The sequence below is a fragment of the Rattus norvegicus genome, chromosome 14, assembly GCF_036323735.1.
Source record: "Rattus norvegicus strain BN/NHsdMcwi chromosome 14, GRCr8, whole genome shotgun sequence".
Taxonomy (NCBI): domain Eukaryota; kingdom Metazoa; phylum Chordata; class Mammalia; order Rodentia; family Muridae; genus Rattus; species Rattus norvegicus.
The window spans coordinates 42,962,990-42,980,013 of record NC_086032.1 but is presented as its reverse complement, the minus strand read 5'-3'; the positions used below and the strand labels follow the sequence as shown (position 1 = coordinate 42,980,013).

Sequence of the window (17,024 nt, the reverse complement as noted above, 5' to 3'; positions counted from 1 at the left end):
CAATTCTGGTTCGCCTTAAATATCTTGACTAAAACGTTGGCACTTACATAATTATTTGTGGCCTTAATTATCTGAAGGATTATTATCAATATATACAAAGAGCTAAACATCTAAGTATTATTTCATACACACACACACACACACACACACACACACACACACACACAATCTGACAAAAGTCAGAGAAAATATATGACTAAGAAAGTAATATATAGGCTCATATATTTAAGTGTACTCAGTGTCAGAACTGAGGATGTGGTTAAATCTCCAGTACCAAGTCATGCCAAACAAAACAGAACAAAACTCCACAGATAACAGTAGCAACTGCAAGTCTTTAGAGCAGTATTAATTTACAATGAATTTTACAATAAAGCGCATTGAGGTTGAAGACAGGGCCCAGCAGTTTTGAGCACTAGTTGCTCAACCAGAGGACCCGCATGGGTCCCAACCCACATAAAGTAATTCAAAATCATCTGTAACTCTAGCTTTAGATCTGACTACCTCCAGTCTCTGAGGGAATCTGCACTCATATGTGCATGCATGCATGCATGCATGCATACACACACACACACACACACACACACACACACACACACACAAAGCAGCCCACTAGAAAATGTTCACTAGCTATAACTTTAAAAAGCCCATGATACCTATAAGCAGTTCCCTTTTTCACCTGCAGGTCATTAACACCTAAGCAAATGTACCTTTGCTAGCACTTCAGGAGATACTTCCTCATCCGGAGACCATAATTTTCCATTCTTCTCACCTGTTGACTATAGATAATAGAAGAAATTTAGTTTTCCATACTGATTACTACAAAGTGTGAAAATATGCAGGTAAAAAGACTTAGAAACGGAGAAGGAAATTAGAGGAGTCATGTTTTTTTTACCTCAAAACATACAACACAAACCTATAGTAACCAAGACTATAAAGCAAGACCAGAAATGCACAACAATGGAATAGAAGAGGAGGGGAAAACCTTTTTATTAAAAAACAAAACAAAAACTACCCTTTTATTCTATGAGCCAATTCATTTTGTTAAGAACACTAACACCATGTTTTGGCGAAAATTAAGAATGTTGTTAGATAGTAATACTACTACAGAACATCACCTAAAGAGGAAAACACTAAACTCTCAACAGATAACAGCAGGAAATCTTCAATACTGTGCACTTAACAAATACATTTAATATCCGAAATATACAAATAAATGTTGCTGGCACAGCAATGAATGCTTTAATCCAAGAATTCAGGAAGGAGGCAGAGATATAGGACCTAAAGAGCAGCTTTTGTTATACATTGAATTCAAATCAAACTGGGCTACATGAGACCATTACCTGGAAATCATCAAAACCTATTATCTCAACAGTAACAAACAAAAGTACTAAAGGATCTGAATAAATCACTCTCCCAAAAGATACACAGATGGCAAATAAGCCTTAGAAAATGATTCTAATTAAAAAGAAAGAAAAAAGAATACCACATTCATAATAAAACATCATTTTATATTTATTCTCTCAAAAAGATGTGGAGAAACTGGAACCTACAGACTTGTTTGGTGAAAGGGTAAAAAAAGAACAGACACTATGGTAAACAGTTGGTGGTCTAAAAAATGTTCAATAACCATATGACTCAGAAATTTTACTTTTGGTACATATTAACATTAACTACAATTGCCAAAAACCAAACTGTTAATTAACAGAAAAAAACAAAACAAAACAAACAAAACAAAACAAACATATGGAGTGTACAAAGGAGTGTTTCTCAGCAAGGAAGAAAATAAATGAAATTTTGATCAATAATACAATAAAATGAATCTGGGAAAAAAGCCAAGTAAAAGCTATATTGTAAAAGAACAAGTATCAGACAATAAGATACCTAGCTCAATCCATAGTAACCATGCAGAGTTTCTGTGGGCATATATTAAAGGAACTTGAGTACATTGCTAGTGGGTGTTTCCATTTGGGAATGTATCTATCTTGGGTGCCAGTGAAGGGAGCTCAAGAGAAAAAGCATTTCCTATCAAGCCTGCCACCCTGATTTCACCAGGATCCACGTGGGAGGTGAGCGCTGACTCTATAAGGATGTCTTCTGACATTCACAAGCAAACTGTCATGCACCCCTACACTAGATGAGTAAATGCAATTAAAACTTTTTAAAGGATAGCGCATAGTAGTGCACATCTTTAATCTAGTAATCAGGAGGAAGTGGCAGGCAGGTCTCTGTGAGCTTTAGGCCAAATAAATCAACACAGTGAGTTCTAGAACAGTCAAACATATATAGTAAAACCCCACTTTACAGGGGAAAGGAAAAAAAAAAAAAGAAAGAAAGAAAAGAGGAAGTCAGGTAGGATATGGTGGCACACTTATTTTACTATGAGCAGAAGTAGGTATGACTGCTGTGTTCAAGGCCAGCCTGGGCTACATACCCAGTTTCAGGCCAACCAGGACTACACAAGACCTTGTCTTGAAAAACAAAATGGAAAAATGGCCAGATGTGAGCTGGTGTGACAGCTTAGATCCTATCCTGAGCAAGAACACAAACCATGCTTAACATGGTGGATGGCTGTGAATGATTTGGTCTCAATCCCTGCCTTCCCTAACTTCAGCTAGGAGTCTAGAGCGCTTGATGTTACACTAAAAGTAAAGACATTCATAAATGTGCCTTGTGTCTACACGCTCCCTAATTCTAGATTATCAGGTCATTAGGTCATTTTTAAAAGTACACTGTAAAAAAAAAAAAAAAAAAAGTACACTGTAGGGGCTACAAAGATGATTCGGTATTTAAGAAAAATTGCTATAACCTAATTGATGTTCTAGGCACTCACATGGAGATGTCTATAATTCCATATCCAGGTGATCCACTGACTTTTTTCAAACTTCCACAGGCATATCGCACATGGTGCATAGAAGAACATGCAAACAATACACTCATACACATAACATAAAAAGAATCGTTAAAAAACCTATAAAGTGACAGTTGAATATTAATAGGATGTAGTGCGGTATTTCAAAACTCATACAAGGGGAAGAAGAGCTAGATGCTTTTGGGCACAACAGTCACTTCATACCTAACATGTGACGCTCTACACACACACACACACACACACACACACACACACACACTCACTCACACACACACACACACACACACACACACACACACACACACACACACACCTCTTAGATACTGAAAAAGAGATGTTTCCATGATAAAGATATAGACAGTTTTGAACTCAAGACTCAAGGTTTAATTAAGTTAGAAACTTACCCTGTCATTCATTAGAAGATCCTTAACAATGAAGTTTGCCACTACAGATTTCATTGGGGAGGCAAACTGATCTGGTGCTAACATGGAAATGTGGCCCAGTGAAACTAATGGAGTTATAAGTTGCTCTGGTACATCAGCATTCAGACTCCGACTGAGTGGCTATGAAAATGAAAGAAAAAAATTATCCATTGGTTTATAAATATTTAGATATTCCACAGTTCTCATAATTTTACCATGCCCAAGTCATATACTGACATTGTATTTAATTAATTTTAACCATCTTAAATATTGTTAGTTCACCTACTGAAATGTAATTCTGATTCAAATGAGAAAGGCCCCATAGGTTCCCATGTTTCAAAGTTACAGTAACAGTTTAGGAAGATTAGAAGATGTGGCCTAAGTGGAAAAGGTAAGTTACTGGAAATGGCCTTTGAAATTTCAAAAGCCCACATCAGACCCAGTGTCTAGGTTTCTGCTCATAACTTGTGGGACAGATGTGAGCTCTCAGCTACTTCTGTATGCCAGAAGCCAGACTCCCCACCATAACCTTTGACACTATAAGCAAGCTCCCAATTAAATGCTTTCTTTTGTAAGTTCCTTTGGTCATAATGCCTAATCACAGTAATAAGAGTAACTAGGACAATAAAATTGAAAAAATATAGAAAATAGATAAAGCCCAAGGAAAAGAAGTAGAAATAAGGACACGTGAATTATTCTACATCTCTCTTCTTCTAATTTTGGTGGATTTTTTTCCCCTATGCTAAGAAGGAAGACAGCTTAAACAACCTTGAATTTTAAAAATAGGAGTTTGTGGAATCATATATCCAATTTGTAACAGTAGGAATGCCTTTCAAGAAGCAGGGTCTGTTCAAAGCTCATACACAGAGAACTGACAAGAAGACTCGTATACAGGGAGGCAAGATTACTAAGCAGGCTAAGGAGAGTCCTCTCATACGAAATACAAGACTAACAGTGAACACACAGTGCTGGTCAGATAAGTGCTCAGGAAGTCCACATCAGTGTGGGGAGACATAAACAGCCTTAAAACCTAGACTCCAGCTCTACAGAGCACAGAGCTGGACAATGAAAACATGCTTTATGTGCTATGATTACCTCAAAAATCTGTGCCAACTGGACTTCCTTGTTTGAGAAGATGGCATGGATGCAGTGCACAGCCTGCTTTGCTTGGTGAGGAGTGCCCCGCTTGGCTTTCTGATGTAAAATGGGGATCAAGGTTCTGCAAAAACAATAATACAATTGTGTTTTTCTGTAGCATACAGATCTCTAAGGTTCTTCTTATCTTCATTTACCCTATTAGATGTGTGCTAGTAACCAAAGGTGTTTTAGAAATTATTTGATTGACAGAAAGATTTAAAATTCCTTCTGTTTCATAAACCAAGACATACAATAGTGAACAATTTTCATTTTAAAACTAAATCATGAATATAAAAAATAACAAGGGGTTGGGGATTTAGCTCAGTGGTAGAGCGCTTGCCTAGGAAGTGCAAGGCCCTGGGTTCGGTTCCCAGCTCCAAAAAAAAAAAAAACTAGCTACCCTTAATTAGTAATGCATGACTTGCTCTAGGGCATATATTCACATTTACATCTAAGAAGACATTCCTAATGTTCCAGTTCCCCTTCAGAATTCCCTTCTGTTATTTCAAAGTAGCCAAGGAGGAAGTAGCAAGAGGCCAGTGCTCCCAAACAGCTGGAGTGAAGCCCGTGAGCACGGGAGCATGGGGACAGGTCCACACCGCTTGGTAAACCCAAACTAAAGGTTTCGGTAATCATCTAGGACATGTGCAGCTACCACTCTAGCTATTTAAAACATGATTAATTCAATTAATAAATATTAGCACTTGAAAATAAATATTATATATAGCACAGCAAAGATAAGAAAGCAAAAACCTAAGAATGTACTAAAAGTGCCAAAGATTACATGAACACGAGAGGATAAAGCTGGACTTTGAAAGTTAAAAAAAAAAGGTTCTGGAGAGATGGCTCAGTGGTTAGAGCACTGACTGCTCTTCCAGAGGTCCTGAGTTCAAATCCCAGCAACCACATGATGGCTGATCACAGCCATCTGTAATGGGATCTGATGCCCTCTTCTGGTGTGTGTGAAGACATCGACGGTGTACTCATATATATAAAATAAATAAATAAAAAAAAGAAAAAAAGAAAAAAGAAAAAAAATGCATTTAATCACTAAGATGAAGGATAAACTAGAAGTACTTATATAGAACAATGAAAATAAATAGAACAAAGCAATAAATGCTGACCATACAGCAAAAGATGTATATGAAGGGCATACACTCATATGAACCCAGAAAATATGTATACATATCAAGAAGAAAAGTATTCATAAAACAATAGTAACAACTCTTTTATTTTCCTAGGCTCAAACATATACTCCACCTCCAAATGCTAGGGGACAAAATTTCTTATGCATACACTGTAAACACCAGCATGGAGCCACATACCCAGCCTTGCTAATCAGACAAAATCTGAACAGCAATGAAACTCTACGGCAATTACTTATTATACCTTCAATACAAATAGAAAAGGTTCTACTTTATTTTATAAGCCAAAAAGTTGATGTCATCAAATGCAAAGGCCTACAGTAAAATAAAAAGTCTAATAACAGACCTTAATAGCAATATTCAAGACCACAAGACATACGCCTCAACCAAAACCCAAAAAATCCTGAAATATGCTAACTAGTTTAATTCAAACTTCTTCGTAAATGTCTAAAGCCCATCTCCTGGGAGATCTGAACTGCGGAGCAGGGATTTTCACGTCTAACCAGCCTCAGTAGCCCTGAGCACCACTTGGTCTTTTATTCATAAGCTCACCATTATTGATACCAGTGAATAACTAAAGAAAATACACTTAAATATACACTTAATAGATCATTGTCATTATGTATTACCAAGCAATCAGTAAATATTTTATGATGAACATTATTTAATTGTTCTATTTGTCTTTGTTGCCACAGGAAAGTGGTAGCTACTGACTAGAACCAACTTAAAAGAAAAGTAGTGGCCTAGATGATACTTTAGAGGTAAACAAACTCGTAAGTCTGTTTCTATGCCCGTATGTGAGCATGTACACTGGAACAGGTGCCTGTGACGGTCAGGCGTCAGCTGCCCTGGAGTTGGATTAAAGTTACTGTGAGTGCTAGGTACCAAGCCAGGGGCTTCTGTAAGAACAAAGCCTGTGCACTGTTAGCTGCTGAGCCACCCTTGTCCCCAGAAGATACAATTTAGATCAAGCAGTAGGTATATGTAATATTTTTTTAAGCAAGCCTAAAACAATACAAAAACAAATGAACTTTTTTGTTTTGTTTTTTCCAAAGTGTTATAATTCAGTGGTATTATCAGGATTACTGTTGAGGTCTTTAGTGTTTTTGCTTTTCTGTGTCTTTTTCTTTTATCCTCAACTATTCTTTTTTTTTTTTTTTTTTTTTTTTTTTTGGTTCTTTTTTCGGAGCTGGGGACCGAACCCAGGGCCTTCTGCTTCCTAGGTAAGTGCTCTACCACTGAGCTAAATCCCCAGCCCCTCAACTATTCTTAAGAATAGGTTTCCATCTTTGATTCTAAAATTAACTATTCCACATATACCTATTTTTTCCAATGCTTAATTCGATATAGCACTCTTTTAAAAATAGGACTCTTGCCTTAAAATGTAAAATATTCCAAGCTTGGAAGAAAATGTTAAACTTCATCCTATCATGCTAATGATCGGTTTTCCTTTTGTATGCACAGGGGTTTGAACAGAGGCCTCACGTGTGCCAAGCAAGTACTTCCCGCCGAACTGAACTTAACACCCCCAAGTCCCAGCAAAACAATTTAAAGGTCATTCTTGCCTGGTTTGTGACCTGTCCACCAAGCCTGGCCCTAATGATCTTTTTGATTTGCATGTATAGATATATAAACAATTAAAATTTTAGACCACAGAGCTCTTTGAAGACAAAGACTGATTAGATAGTCCTTTTGTTCCACGTAAATTGTATTTAATAAAATCTACAGGAGCCCATTTGTTCTATTTTTAACATCATGAGACAAGCATTGTTCCTATTAGATTTACCATGAATTTTTCATGTTTATGTTACCAATGAACATATGATGCAATGGACACATCAATGTGTTCTTTCATGTTCCCCACCTTACCACAAGCATCATCACAAAATGTCAAGTGAAAATATAGAAGTGTACTTATTCTTATGACTGCTGTTACCATTATCAATTACAAAGCAACTACTCAATATTTTTATGATGAACACTACTATTTGATACATTTTTTCCTTTGCTTAGGACAGGAAGGTGGTCACTAATTTATAGTCAACTTGAAAGAAAAAACTACACAAATTAGAAAGATATATTAATCATAAACATAAATATGTAATTCTGTGATAACTTTTGATTACTGAAACTTCCAAGTCCTTTCTATACAGACAGTGCAGTTTGTCCTAATTGTGAAGATGGGGCAGGAGACAGACAACATAAGAAAAACAGGAAAGGGGCTGGAGGGATGGCTCAGTGGTTAAGAGCACTGACTGCTCTTCCAGAGGTCCTGAGTTCAAATCCCAGCAACCACATGGTGGCTCACGATCATCTGTAATGAGATCCGATGCCTTTTTCTGGTGTGTCTGAAGACAGCTACAGTGTACTTACATATAATAAATAAACCTTTAAAAAAAAAAAAAAAAGAAAGAAAAACTGGAAAGAGCATGAGAGTAGTTTTCTTTCTGTTGCCAATCTCTTCTATCAAAGAGAAATCATGATTCTATCACTCCCAAACAGAGAAACCTTTGTTTACCAGGTTAAAAAAAAAATACTCACGACCGTATCTGGGGAAGGTCAGTCTCTATTTTGTGGCCTGTGTTTCTAAAAATCTGTATTGCTGCTTCCGCTACCTTGTCGTCCTCCATTCTTAGGCACTGTAACAAGGACTCATACGTCTCTGCAGAGTGGAACGAGGTAGGATGTGTGAAAGACAGAACCTGGAGGAACAGATACACCTTTAGGAGTACAGACAACAGCTCTAATCTATTTAAAAAGGAGATTTCTTCCAATAAATAAAATGTAGCATTCTGATGTACAAATGCTAGCTACAACACTTGGACTATACATGACATATTTTAGCCACCACTGCAGTTGCTTTGATTCAAGGAGAATCCTATGTGGTGTGTCCAGGCTCTTTCCTGAAATAGTTGACATCGATCTTCTTCCTAATCTCTTATGTGCGTTGGTGCTGCCTGCATGTATGTCTGTGTAAGGGTGTTGGATCCTCTGGAGCTAGCGTTACAAACAGTGGTGAGCTGCCATGTAGATGCTGGAGAAACTGAACCTGGGTCCTCTGGAAAAACAATCAATGAATAGTGTGAACTGCTAAGCCTTCTCTTTTTTGATTGGTGCCCTGGGTTTGATCCCTGTCACTTGCAAATGTTCTCTCTAGCATTACTTAATCTCTTCTTCAGTTTGTCTCACTATGATTTCAATGTACTTTTGCCTCAATTTCTCCTTCGTTTTACTCAATTCAATTAGTGTCCCATCCAGCTGTGCGGTTGAACAATGGCTCCCAGGCCACTCAGTAACTTGGGACCACTGAACGCTTTCCCTATTCCTGAAAGCAACCTTTCCCTGCAATAATATGGCAAAGTCTTAAGTCACATCTTGCTCATATTTATAGGTAATCTGAATTCATTTGCATTTATTAAGACCATGAATAGCTTTAAAATGTCCCATTTATTTTTAAATGTTTTAAATTAAGTAATAGTTACTGTATAAGTATGTTTACATTTATAACTTTAATTTATACTTTGATGCCAGCTGGCCTATTATTTTCCCTTTAAATTTATCAGTTTTATTTTTTGGAACATTTCTCATTATTCAATAGGTTGAAAGTTGTATAGTTGACTTCTCTTTTGATCACTAGCCTACAACTGACGCCATATGTCTATTTTAGTTCCTATCCTATTGCTGTGCGGAGATACCATGACCAAGACAACCCTTTCAAAGAAAGCATTTAACTAGGGTAAAGATGATACCACATAAAATGTCAGCCAACTGCCTCAGGTACAGTTTCTTTTTTTTTTTTTTTTGGTTCTTTTTTTCGGAGCTGGGGACCGAACCCAGGGCCTTGCGCTTCCTAGGTAAGCGCTCTACCACTGAGCTAAATCCCCAGCCCCTCAGGTACAGTTTCTTTGAAAGAGAAGATTGGATTATTTAGCATACACAGTCACAAATATGACAGGGATCCCAAATAATCATGAAAAAAATTTAAAATGCTACTGCATGATGTAAAATAATTACTTTTCCATACAAAAGTTATTTTTATAAAATCTGACTTCTAGCCAAGCATGTTACCAGACATCAGTAATCATAGTGTGTGGCAGGCTACGAGGTAGAAGGATAGATGAGAATTTCATGCCAGTCTGGGCTATAGAGAGTCTTGTTTTAAAAAAAATAAATAAATAAAAAGATGTAATTCCTACCGAAAAATTTAATCTTTTGAATAACCTAACTTAAAATAAGACTCCTCGTACATACCCTAAAAAGAATGTACTTATTTTTCTTTGGAAGTTAATGAAGACAAAATTACCAAAAAGAAATACCTTAAGAAGCTCAAGCCCTGAGCGAATGGCTGAGTCTGGACTGACACCCTCCTCTTCATCATCGGCTGTCCCTTCTATCGACTTGTTCATCAGTTTCACTAGTGCACTATCAAATGAGGAAATGTAAGGCAAGTTAGTGAGATTACTTAAATTTAGTAAAATATGCCAACTAAAATACGATAGACAATCTAGAAGAACCATGGTCAAAAAAAATCTCTGTACCATGAGGATCAGCATTGACTGCACCACAGATGAGTGAACTTTTACATTACCCTCCCCCCAAAACTTAATGTGTTTTAGTAACAATTTGACTGAAAAAATGAGCCAGTTAAATAATATCCTATCTAATCCATATTAATATTAGCTCTTCCAATATTTACACATACAAATAATTTTCATATATAAAGACTATATTTTAATAAAAACAATGTAAAAATAGTTGAAAATTGGGCAAATGGCCATTCAGAATAAAATTCAGATAGTAAGGGGGCAGGTTAAGATGGCTCAGTGGGTAAAGGGCTTGCTGCCAATCTTGATGTACCGTGTTTGACTCCTGGAACTCACATGATGGAAGGCAAGGATCCGTAACATTGACCTCCAAGTATGTGCCACATAATCAGTAATGTACTCCAAAGACTTAGCAGTGAACATGTACAAAGTAGTATTAATTGCACTAGGAAATTACTTTACAGAATCAGTGATTCCGTCCTAAGAAATTAATAATGGAACCAATAAATCCAAAACATGCTTATTTACAAACATGCAGTTAGAAACTGTGGACTTTAAGAAATTACTTGTCTTTTCAATATATTTACTGCCACAGAACAGTACATGATCGTTAAGATCAAGCTACCTAACAGAACAGACGTTGCTTGTTTCTGAGACAAGGGCTCAGATATATTCCAGGCTGACTTCGCTTGGTCTGCTTGACTCAGTCCTTGACTGGTAGGATTGCACAGGACTACACTTACAGGGATCAAATTAAATCCTCTGGCTACATTGATAGCTTTAAAACAAAAGCAAATATGAGATCGGGAATGCAGTTTGTAGGTACGAGCACTGCCTAGCTTGTCAAGCTCTGGGTTTGATCCTCTATGCCACACAACTGGACACCTGTAATTCTGGAATAACTGAGGTTAGAGTGGGACTACTGTCAGGAATTCAAGGCCAGTGTGGGGTACATATCGGAACAAGACTGCTAGGGTTATACAGCAAAATGTGGTCTCAAAAAAGAAAGTGTGTGTGTGTGTGTGTGTGTGTGTGTGTGAGAGAGAGAGAGAGAGAGAGAGAGAGAGAGAGAGAGAGAGAGAGAGAGAGATCCCCTTTGTTTTTGTTTAGAGGACAGGGTCTTTGATTATTATCTAGCCTCTCCCTTAACGACTGATCAGCAATCTGAGGAACTGAGTTTAGCGCACACTTCTGGTGAAAATCAAAAACTTTTGTTGTTGCTGAGACAGGGCCTTACATAGCGCGGCTGGCCCTGAATTCAAGGTTTACCAGAGGATAATCTTGACTCTGCATGCTAAGAGCTGGATCTCAGACATATGTTATCATAAAGGATTTAAAATACAAAGTATGAACCTGAATTGTGTGATATATAATTGCAATATTAGCACTTGGGAAAATGAAGAAAGAAAAATACAAGTTCAAAAAGCCAGCATGAACTGAACTACAAAGTAAAATAAAATCACAAGGTAAGGGTGTGGAGACACGGCTCAGTGAGTGGTATCACGTACTACCACACCTGTAGAAAATCAAGGTTTGGTTCCTAGCATCAATGTAAGGTTGCTCAAGAACCCCTCACTTTTTTTTACTTAAAGGTGCCTGTATTTATTGTTTCACATTTCAACTTATCTCCTATAGCAATCAGAATTATGAAAGTATTCATACCTGTCATTTCTCAAACTTCAGTTTGAGACCAGGGGGACCAGGGCTCTGCAGTCTTCTGTGCTCTAATTCTATCATTTGTCTTGTGCAGTATGGTGCAGCTCATGGGGAGCAAGCCTGAGTCTTTGTAACAGCAGAGCTCTAGAGTCACCTCCGCTAGCCCAGAGAAACTGCACTGCCATGGGCACTTTCCCCTTCTTTTCTAAGCCATCTGCTTGTTAGCATTTATCTAACCTGTAGGTAATCTGTAGGCCCTCCACCTTTTAGTCTCTTTTCTCTCTTTCTTTAAAGACTGATTTTTATTTTTTGTGTGTATACATGGTGCCTGCAGAGGGCAGAAGATGGCATTAAATTTCTTAGAGGAAGAGTTAATAGGTGATTATCAGCTGCCTAATATGGGTGCTAGGAACTGAACATGGGTCCCCTGCAAGGACAATGCATGCTCAAAACATGGTGTGGCAGTGCTATAGACTAACCTTTAACCACAAAATTAGTAAATAAGAAGAACCTTGACCTTATTTTTGAAGCACACCCCCCCCTTTACACACAAACTATACTACTCCGTTATAGCTCTGGCCTATCTAAATATTTCTTAATTTCTTTGTCCCATTTTCTTTGTTTGCTATTTTTATCTAAAACAAGTGTAAATACTAATCAGCATATTATGTGCATGACATGTTAAATTGTATTACACTGTGTTTTATGTATTGTTTAATATGGATATATATGCATAAAACATCTCAATAATTTTAATGTGATAATTATGATCGCTATAATTTCAGACACTGGTAAACTGAAGCTCAGAGTACCTAAGTAACCCAGACTCAAGGCTAGTGAGCTGGACTTTATACCCAGTAGTCCTCACTTAGCTAATCCCAGTAATTTCTACTTCCTTTTAACACTCGTCAGATACATAGCTTATTTTTGAAGGCTCAGTAACAACACAACAGAGTTCGATTATGTAACTTATTCTTCACTAAGTATTCAATGTGCTTTACACAAAGCCATTAAGTTAAAAAAATAAACCTTTATTTATAATATAGCATTTTGTGAAGATTTGGAGAAATATAAGGAATATGGCTGTTTTGTGAAACAGGATTTCCCCATGTATCCCAGGTGGGCCTGGATATAAACTAAAATATCCATTTGTCTCTACTGTATAAGTGCTAAGATTAAAGGCTACTACTCCAAGATATACAACATGCTTTTCTCATAAAAATTAATAAACACACATTCTTACAAAATTGTAGCCTGGGAGAAATATTAACTAAGATGTTCTTCTTTGAGATCAAATAACTCGTGATGAGATTTCAGAAGAGTCTGAACACTGGGAAGCAAGCAATAGTAATGTGCTGACATGATGACCCCTGTGAGATTCCTTGATGTCACAGCACATCCATTTCAGAGTTAATATGCACACTCAAGTTCCTGCTTCTACTACATTGCATCTTTAATCTAACCCCTTCGACGTGATGCTACAGATGCTGGACCAACCTGATTGAAAAGAACGTACATTCTAAAGGTCGTGAACTAAATGCCCAGCACACATGTGTGCTTATGACTGCACATATGCACGGCTGAACAAAAGGCAGGAGAAGTGGACACTGAACAGTACAAACCAAAGGATACTGAAAAGAAATAATATTCCTATGTTTTTTGAAACTAATTATAAACAAACATTGTGACCCAAAATTTTTTGGTTTTCTTTTTGTTTTAATTTGCAAAGTAGAAAACTGGATCAGGAAATCTTTTTTGTTTTTTGTTTTTTTTTTTTCCGGAGCTGGGGACCGAACCCAGGGCCTTGCGCTTCCTAGGCAAGCGCTCTACCACTGAGCTAAATCCCCAACCCCGGATCAGGAAATCTTAACTTAAGAGTAGTGGAACTCAAGTTATAAGCTGACTTGTTGCTCAATAATTCATTGATTCTTTGACATATAAAGCAATGCCTCAGACTGTGACTATATCTGGAGATAAGGCAGTAAGGAATAATTACATAAGGTGGAATCATATAAATGGATGAGCCTAATCTGGGATGAACACTATTTTCTTAAGAGGAGGAGAACACAGATTTATCCTGGGCATGCAGAGAAAAAATCATTTGAAGACAGTTTGAAGATGGTGACTGTCTAGAAAACAAGGAGAATGACTTCAGGAAAAAAAAAAATGGTGTTAATATCTTGGTCTTGAAAGTTTCAGTTTCTAAAGCTAAAAAGAAAAAAGTTGTATTTTCTAACTTGCCGGCCAATGGTATTCGGTTAGGGTAAACTTGATCCCTAGCCTAGTGTGCCTGCTCCTGTAACCACCACAGTGACTGACACCGTCAGCTAGTGCTTCTATGGTGCTAGGTACTGCACTAGGTCTCCAAATCTGCACCGCATCAATGAGTACTACAAAGGAGTCCAACTCCACAGACACTGCAAGACAAGGCCATCCCCAGAAACTTACAATACCAAATCATTAGAAATAAAATGTCAGGGTTGTTTCTAAAAGACAAGTCCTCTTTTTCAGTATGCCATGCTGTTCTCACACAACTGAAAAGCGGTAAGATTATCACATGACTACTAAATGCTTAAGAAAGCTCAGCTCTTAGTAAATAATCACACAAAACTAAAACTTTCTCTTTTTTTGGTGTGTTATGTGTATTGCAGATTTTTGAAATTAGCACATACAGAATAAACCTAAATGCAAGTACTCTTAAAAAAACTTGCTGGAGAGATGGCTCAGTGGTTAAGAGCACTGGCTGCTCTTCCAGAGGTCCTGAGTTCAATTCCCAGCAACCACATGGTGGCTCACAACCATCTGTAATGAGATCTGATGCCCTCTTCTGGTGTATCTGAAGACAGCGACAGTGTACCTATATATAATAAATATTTAAAAAAAAAAAAAAAAAACCTTAAATAATACCTCAATGCCCAACCTTCTATTAGAGTGGCAGGTACCTTCTGCCATTTAGAGAGAGTTTTAAGCATATGTCTTCTGGCACTTAAGCGCACAACCATGTCACTCTGAATGACATCTAAGTACTGTCCATGTGCTTTCTGTCTTACCTTATGGCTTCTGAATCAATGTGCACAGGAGCGATTCTTTCCAGCAGAAACTTGACCATCTCTAGAAAGGGGTTGGTTGGCTGCTTAGGATTTGCAAGTTTCCGAGCTATTTCCCTCTGTGAAAGAAAAGGGTTTACTGTTGAGTTTTTGCCTTCCGTATTTTTCACAATTAGAATGACTATAGAAAGAACAATCACTGAAAAATTCAGAACCCAGAAAAAATGAAAACAATGTCTGTGTTAGTCACTGATGAAAACATACATGTAAGCACTCGTAAAACAGTGGAGAACAGAAGAGGGATTTGTACTTACCTTCTATTGTTAATTTAAATTTTATTTATTACTACTGGCGTGTGTGTGTGTGCTTTTGTGGGTCATGCATTCCATGACTGGTATGGGAAGAACGACCTTCAGCACCCAGTCCTCTCCTTACTGGAGGTTTCAGATCTGAACTCATTTGGGAGCTTCCTACTGAGAACAGCACTGAGCCTGGGTCTCCTCTACTTTACACAGAGATGTTCATTCACACGAGCTAGAAATGCAGCAGCCGTTCCTGACTTGGTGGTGCTGCCTCTTCTTTTTAACAGACCTGTATAAGCACAATGTACCACCCCACCCCAATTTACAGGGTCTTGTAATTTTACATAAAAGGGCAGAGGTAATTTAAATAATATACAAAGTTACACTGTGCTTATTAATAGGAAGGTGAGAAAAGCAGGAACTAATAGCACCTTCTTAAAACTACATCTATCTATTTATTTTGTGTATGTCTACAAGGACATGCCATGGAGGGTTTGTGGAAATCAGAGGGTAAGTTAAAGGATTCTGTTGTCTCCTTCCACCACGTGGGTACAGGATCAAACTCTTCTGCAGGTGCTACAACAGGAAGCACCTTTATCTCCCAAGGTATTAATTAAAGACTGGTCAGAACTCAAGGTGATTTTCTTGCCCTTACCTCCTGATGGCTAAGACCGTAGACAAGAACTACCATGCCCAGCTATCATTCTCTTTTTCAGTATAAATAGGTCCAACTTTGTAAAGCCAGAAGCATTCATTAACTGCATACATTTCTCGCTGCTGGATTCATTGCAGGATATTTTAATTACAAACACCTGGGTTTACCTTTAAGATTTACATTTACTTATTCACCACAGTGAATAAAAACTGTTTTAGGTTCCCAGACCATTTTGTAAAAACATCTATTGTGATCTTTGATCCTTTATTGCATATTTAAATTTTCACCTATAATCCTTTTCAGAAAAAGGGTAAAAAGTAAATAACCAAAATGCTTATCTTTTATTCATGTTTAAGCCTAGTCTTAGTATAATGTGTCACAACTGTAATAATAACATAAATGGTGGAGACAGGAGCAAAATGAGCTTTCCCCCGAGTTTCTGTAATGATCTTGGCTTCCTAAATAAATAAATAAATGAATGAATGGTGCAAGAAGACAGGAAATCTACCTAGGAACCGCCTTCTTTCCAATGAAAACTCGTGTGTGTGACGACTTAACTGCAACCACATTATTGTCAGGCTTTGTTCCTATGCTCACAGACCACAGGAGGAAATGCATGCAGACAGAACATCTTAATAACAAGTATTTTATCTTGTCATTTCCTAGGGATGGTCTCTCCCTCAGATCTGCCACCCTGCCCCCGGGATTTGACTGGAGAGTTGTTAGGAGATGAGAAATTAGTTCCATTTGGATATGGTCCTAAATAATTTAGCATCTACCATACAGTTACAAAAATATATATAATACATATATTTATATGGATTTCTGAACATTATTTAAAAAATATAAATTACGATTCACTAACCACACAAATGTCAGCTTGCTTGCATGAACAGGTTGGGCTGATTAATAATTCCAACTGAGACCTCAGTTTTTCATCATCACCAAGAACCTGGTTAAATTTCTTTACAAAATCTTGTGCTTTCCCAGGGTCAGGCAAATTCTCTATAAAATGAAGAAAATAAATATTAGACAAAAAAGATAAGTACATTACAGTTGCCTTTAAGAAACTGACAGGGAGGGGGTTGGGGATTTGGCTCAGTGGTAGAGTGCTTGCCTAGGAAGCGCAAGGTCCTGAGTTTGGTCCCCAGCCCCGGGGGGGGGGGGGGGGGGGGGAGAGAAACTGACAGGGGGCTTAAGAGAGGGCTGAGTAGTAAAGAATGCTTCCTGCTCCTGCAAAGGACTCA

At 37.6% G+C, this 17,024-nt stretch overlaps 1 protein-coding gene across 5 annotated transcripts in view; it reads right to left on the bottom strand.

The window, feature by feature from the left end:
* Pds5a (PDS5 cohesin associated factor A) overlaps positions 1-17,024 on the bottom strand; it is a 99,007-nt gene that overhangs the window by 24,727 nt on the left and 57,256 nt on the right. For all 5 annotated transcript variants that reach the window (XM_039091918.2, XM_063273132.1, XM_063273131.1 and 2 more), the window contains 7 exons: positions 16,643-16,782; positions 14,824-14,939; positions 9,890-9,995; positions 8,115-8,275; positions 4,387-4,510; positions 3,274-3,432; positions 708-776 (listed from right to left, as the gene is read on the bottom strand). In XM_039091918.2, the coding sequence (XP_038947846.1) occupies positions 708-776; positions 3,274-3,432; positions 4,387-4,510; positions 8,115-8,275; positions 9,890-9,995; positions 14,824-14,939; positions 16,643-16,782 (875 nt within the window). The remainder of the gene's footprint in view (positions 1-707; positions 777-3,273; positions 3,433-4,386; positions 4,511-8,114; positions 8,276-9,889; positions 9,996-14,823; positions 14,940-16,642; positions 16,783-17,024) is intronic.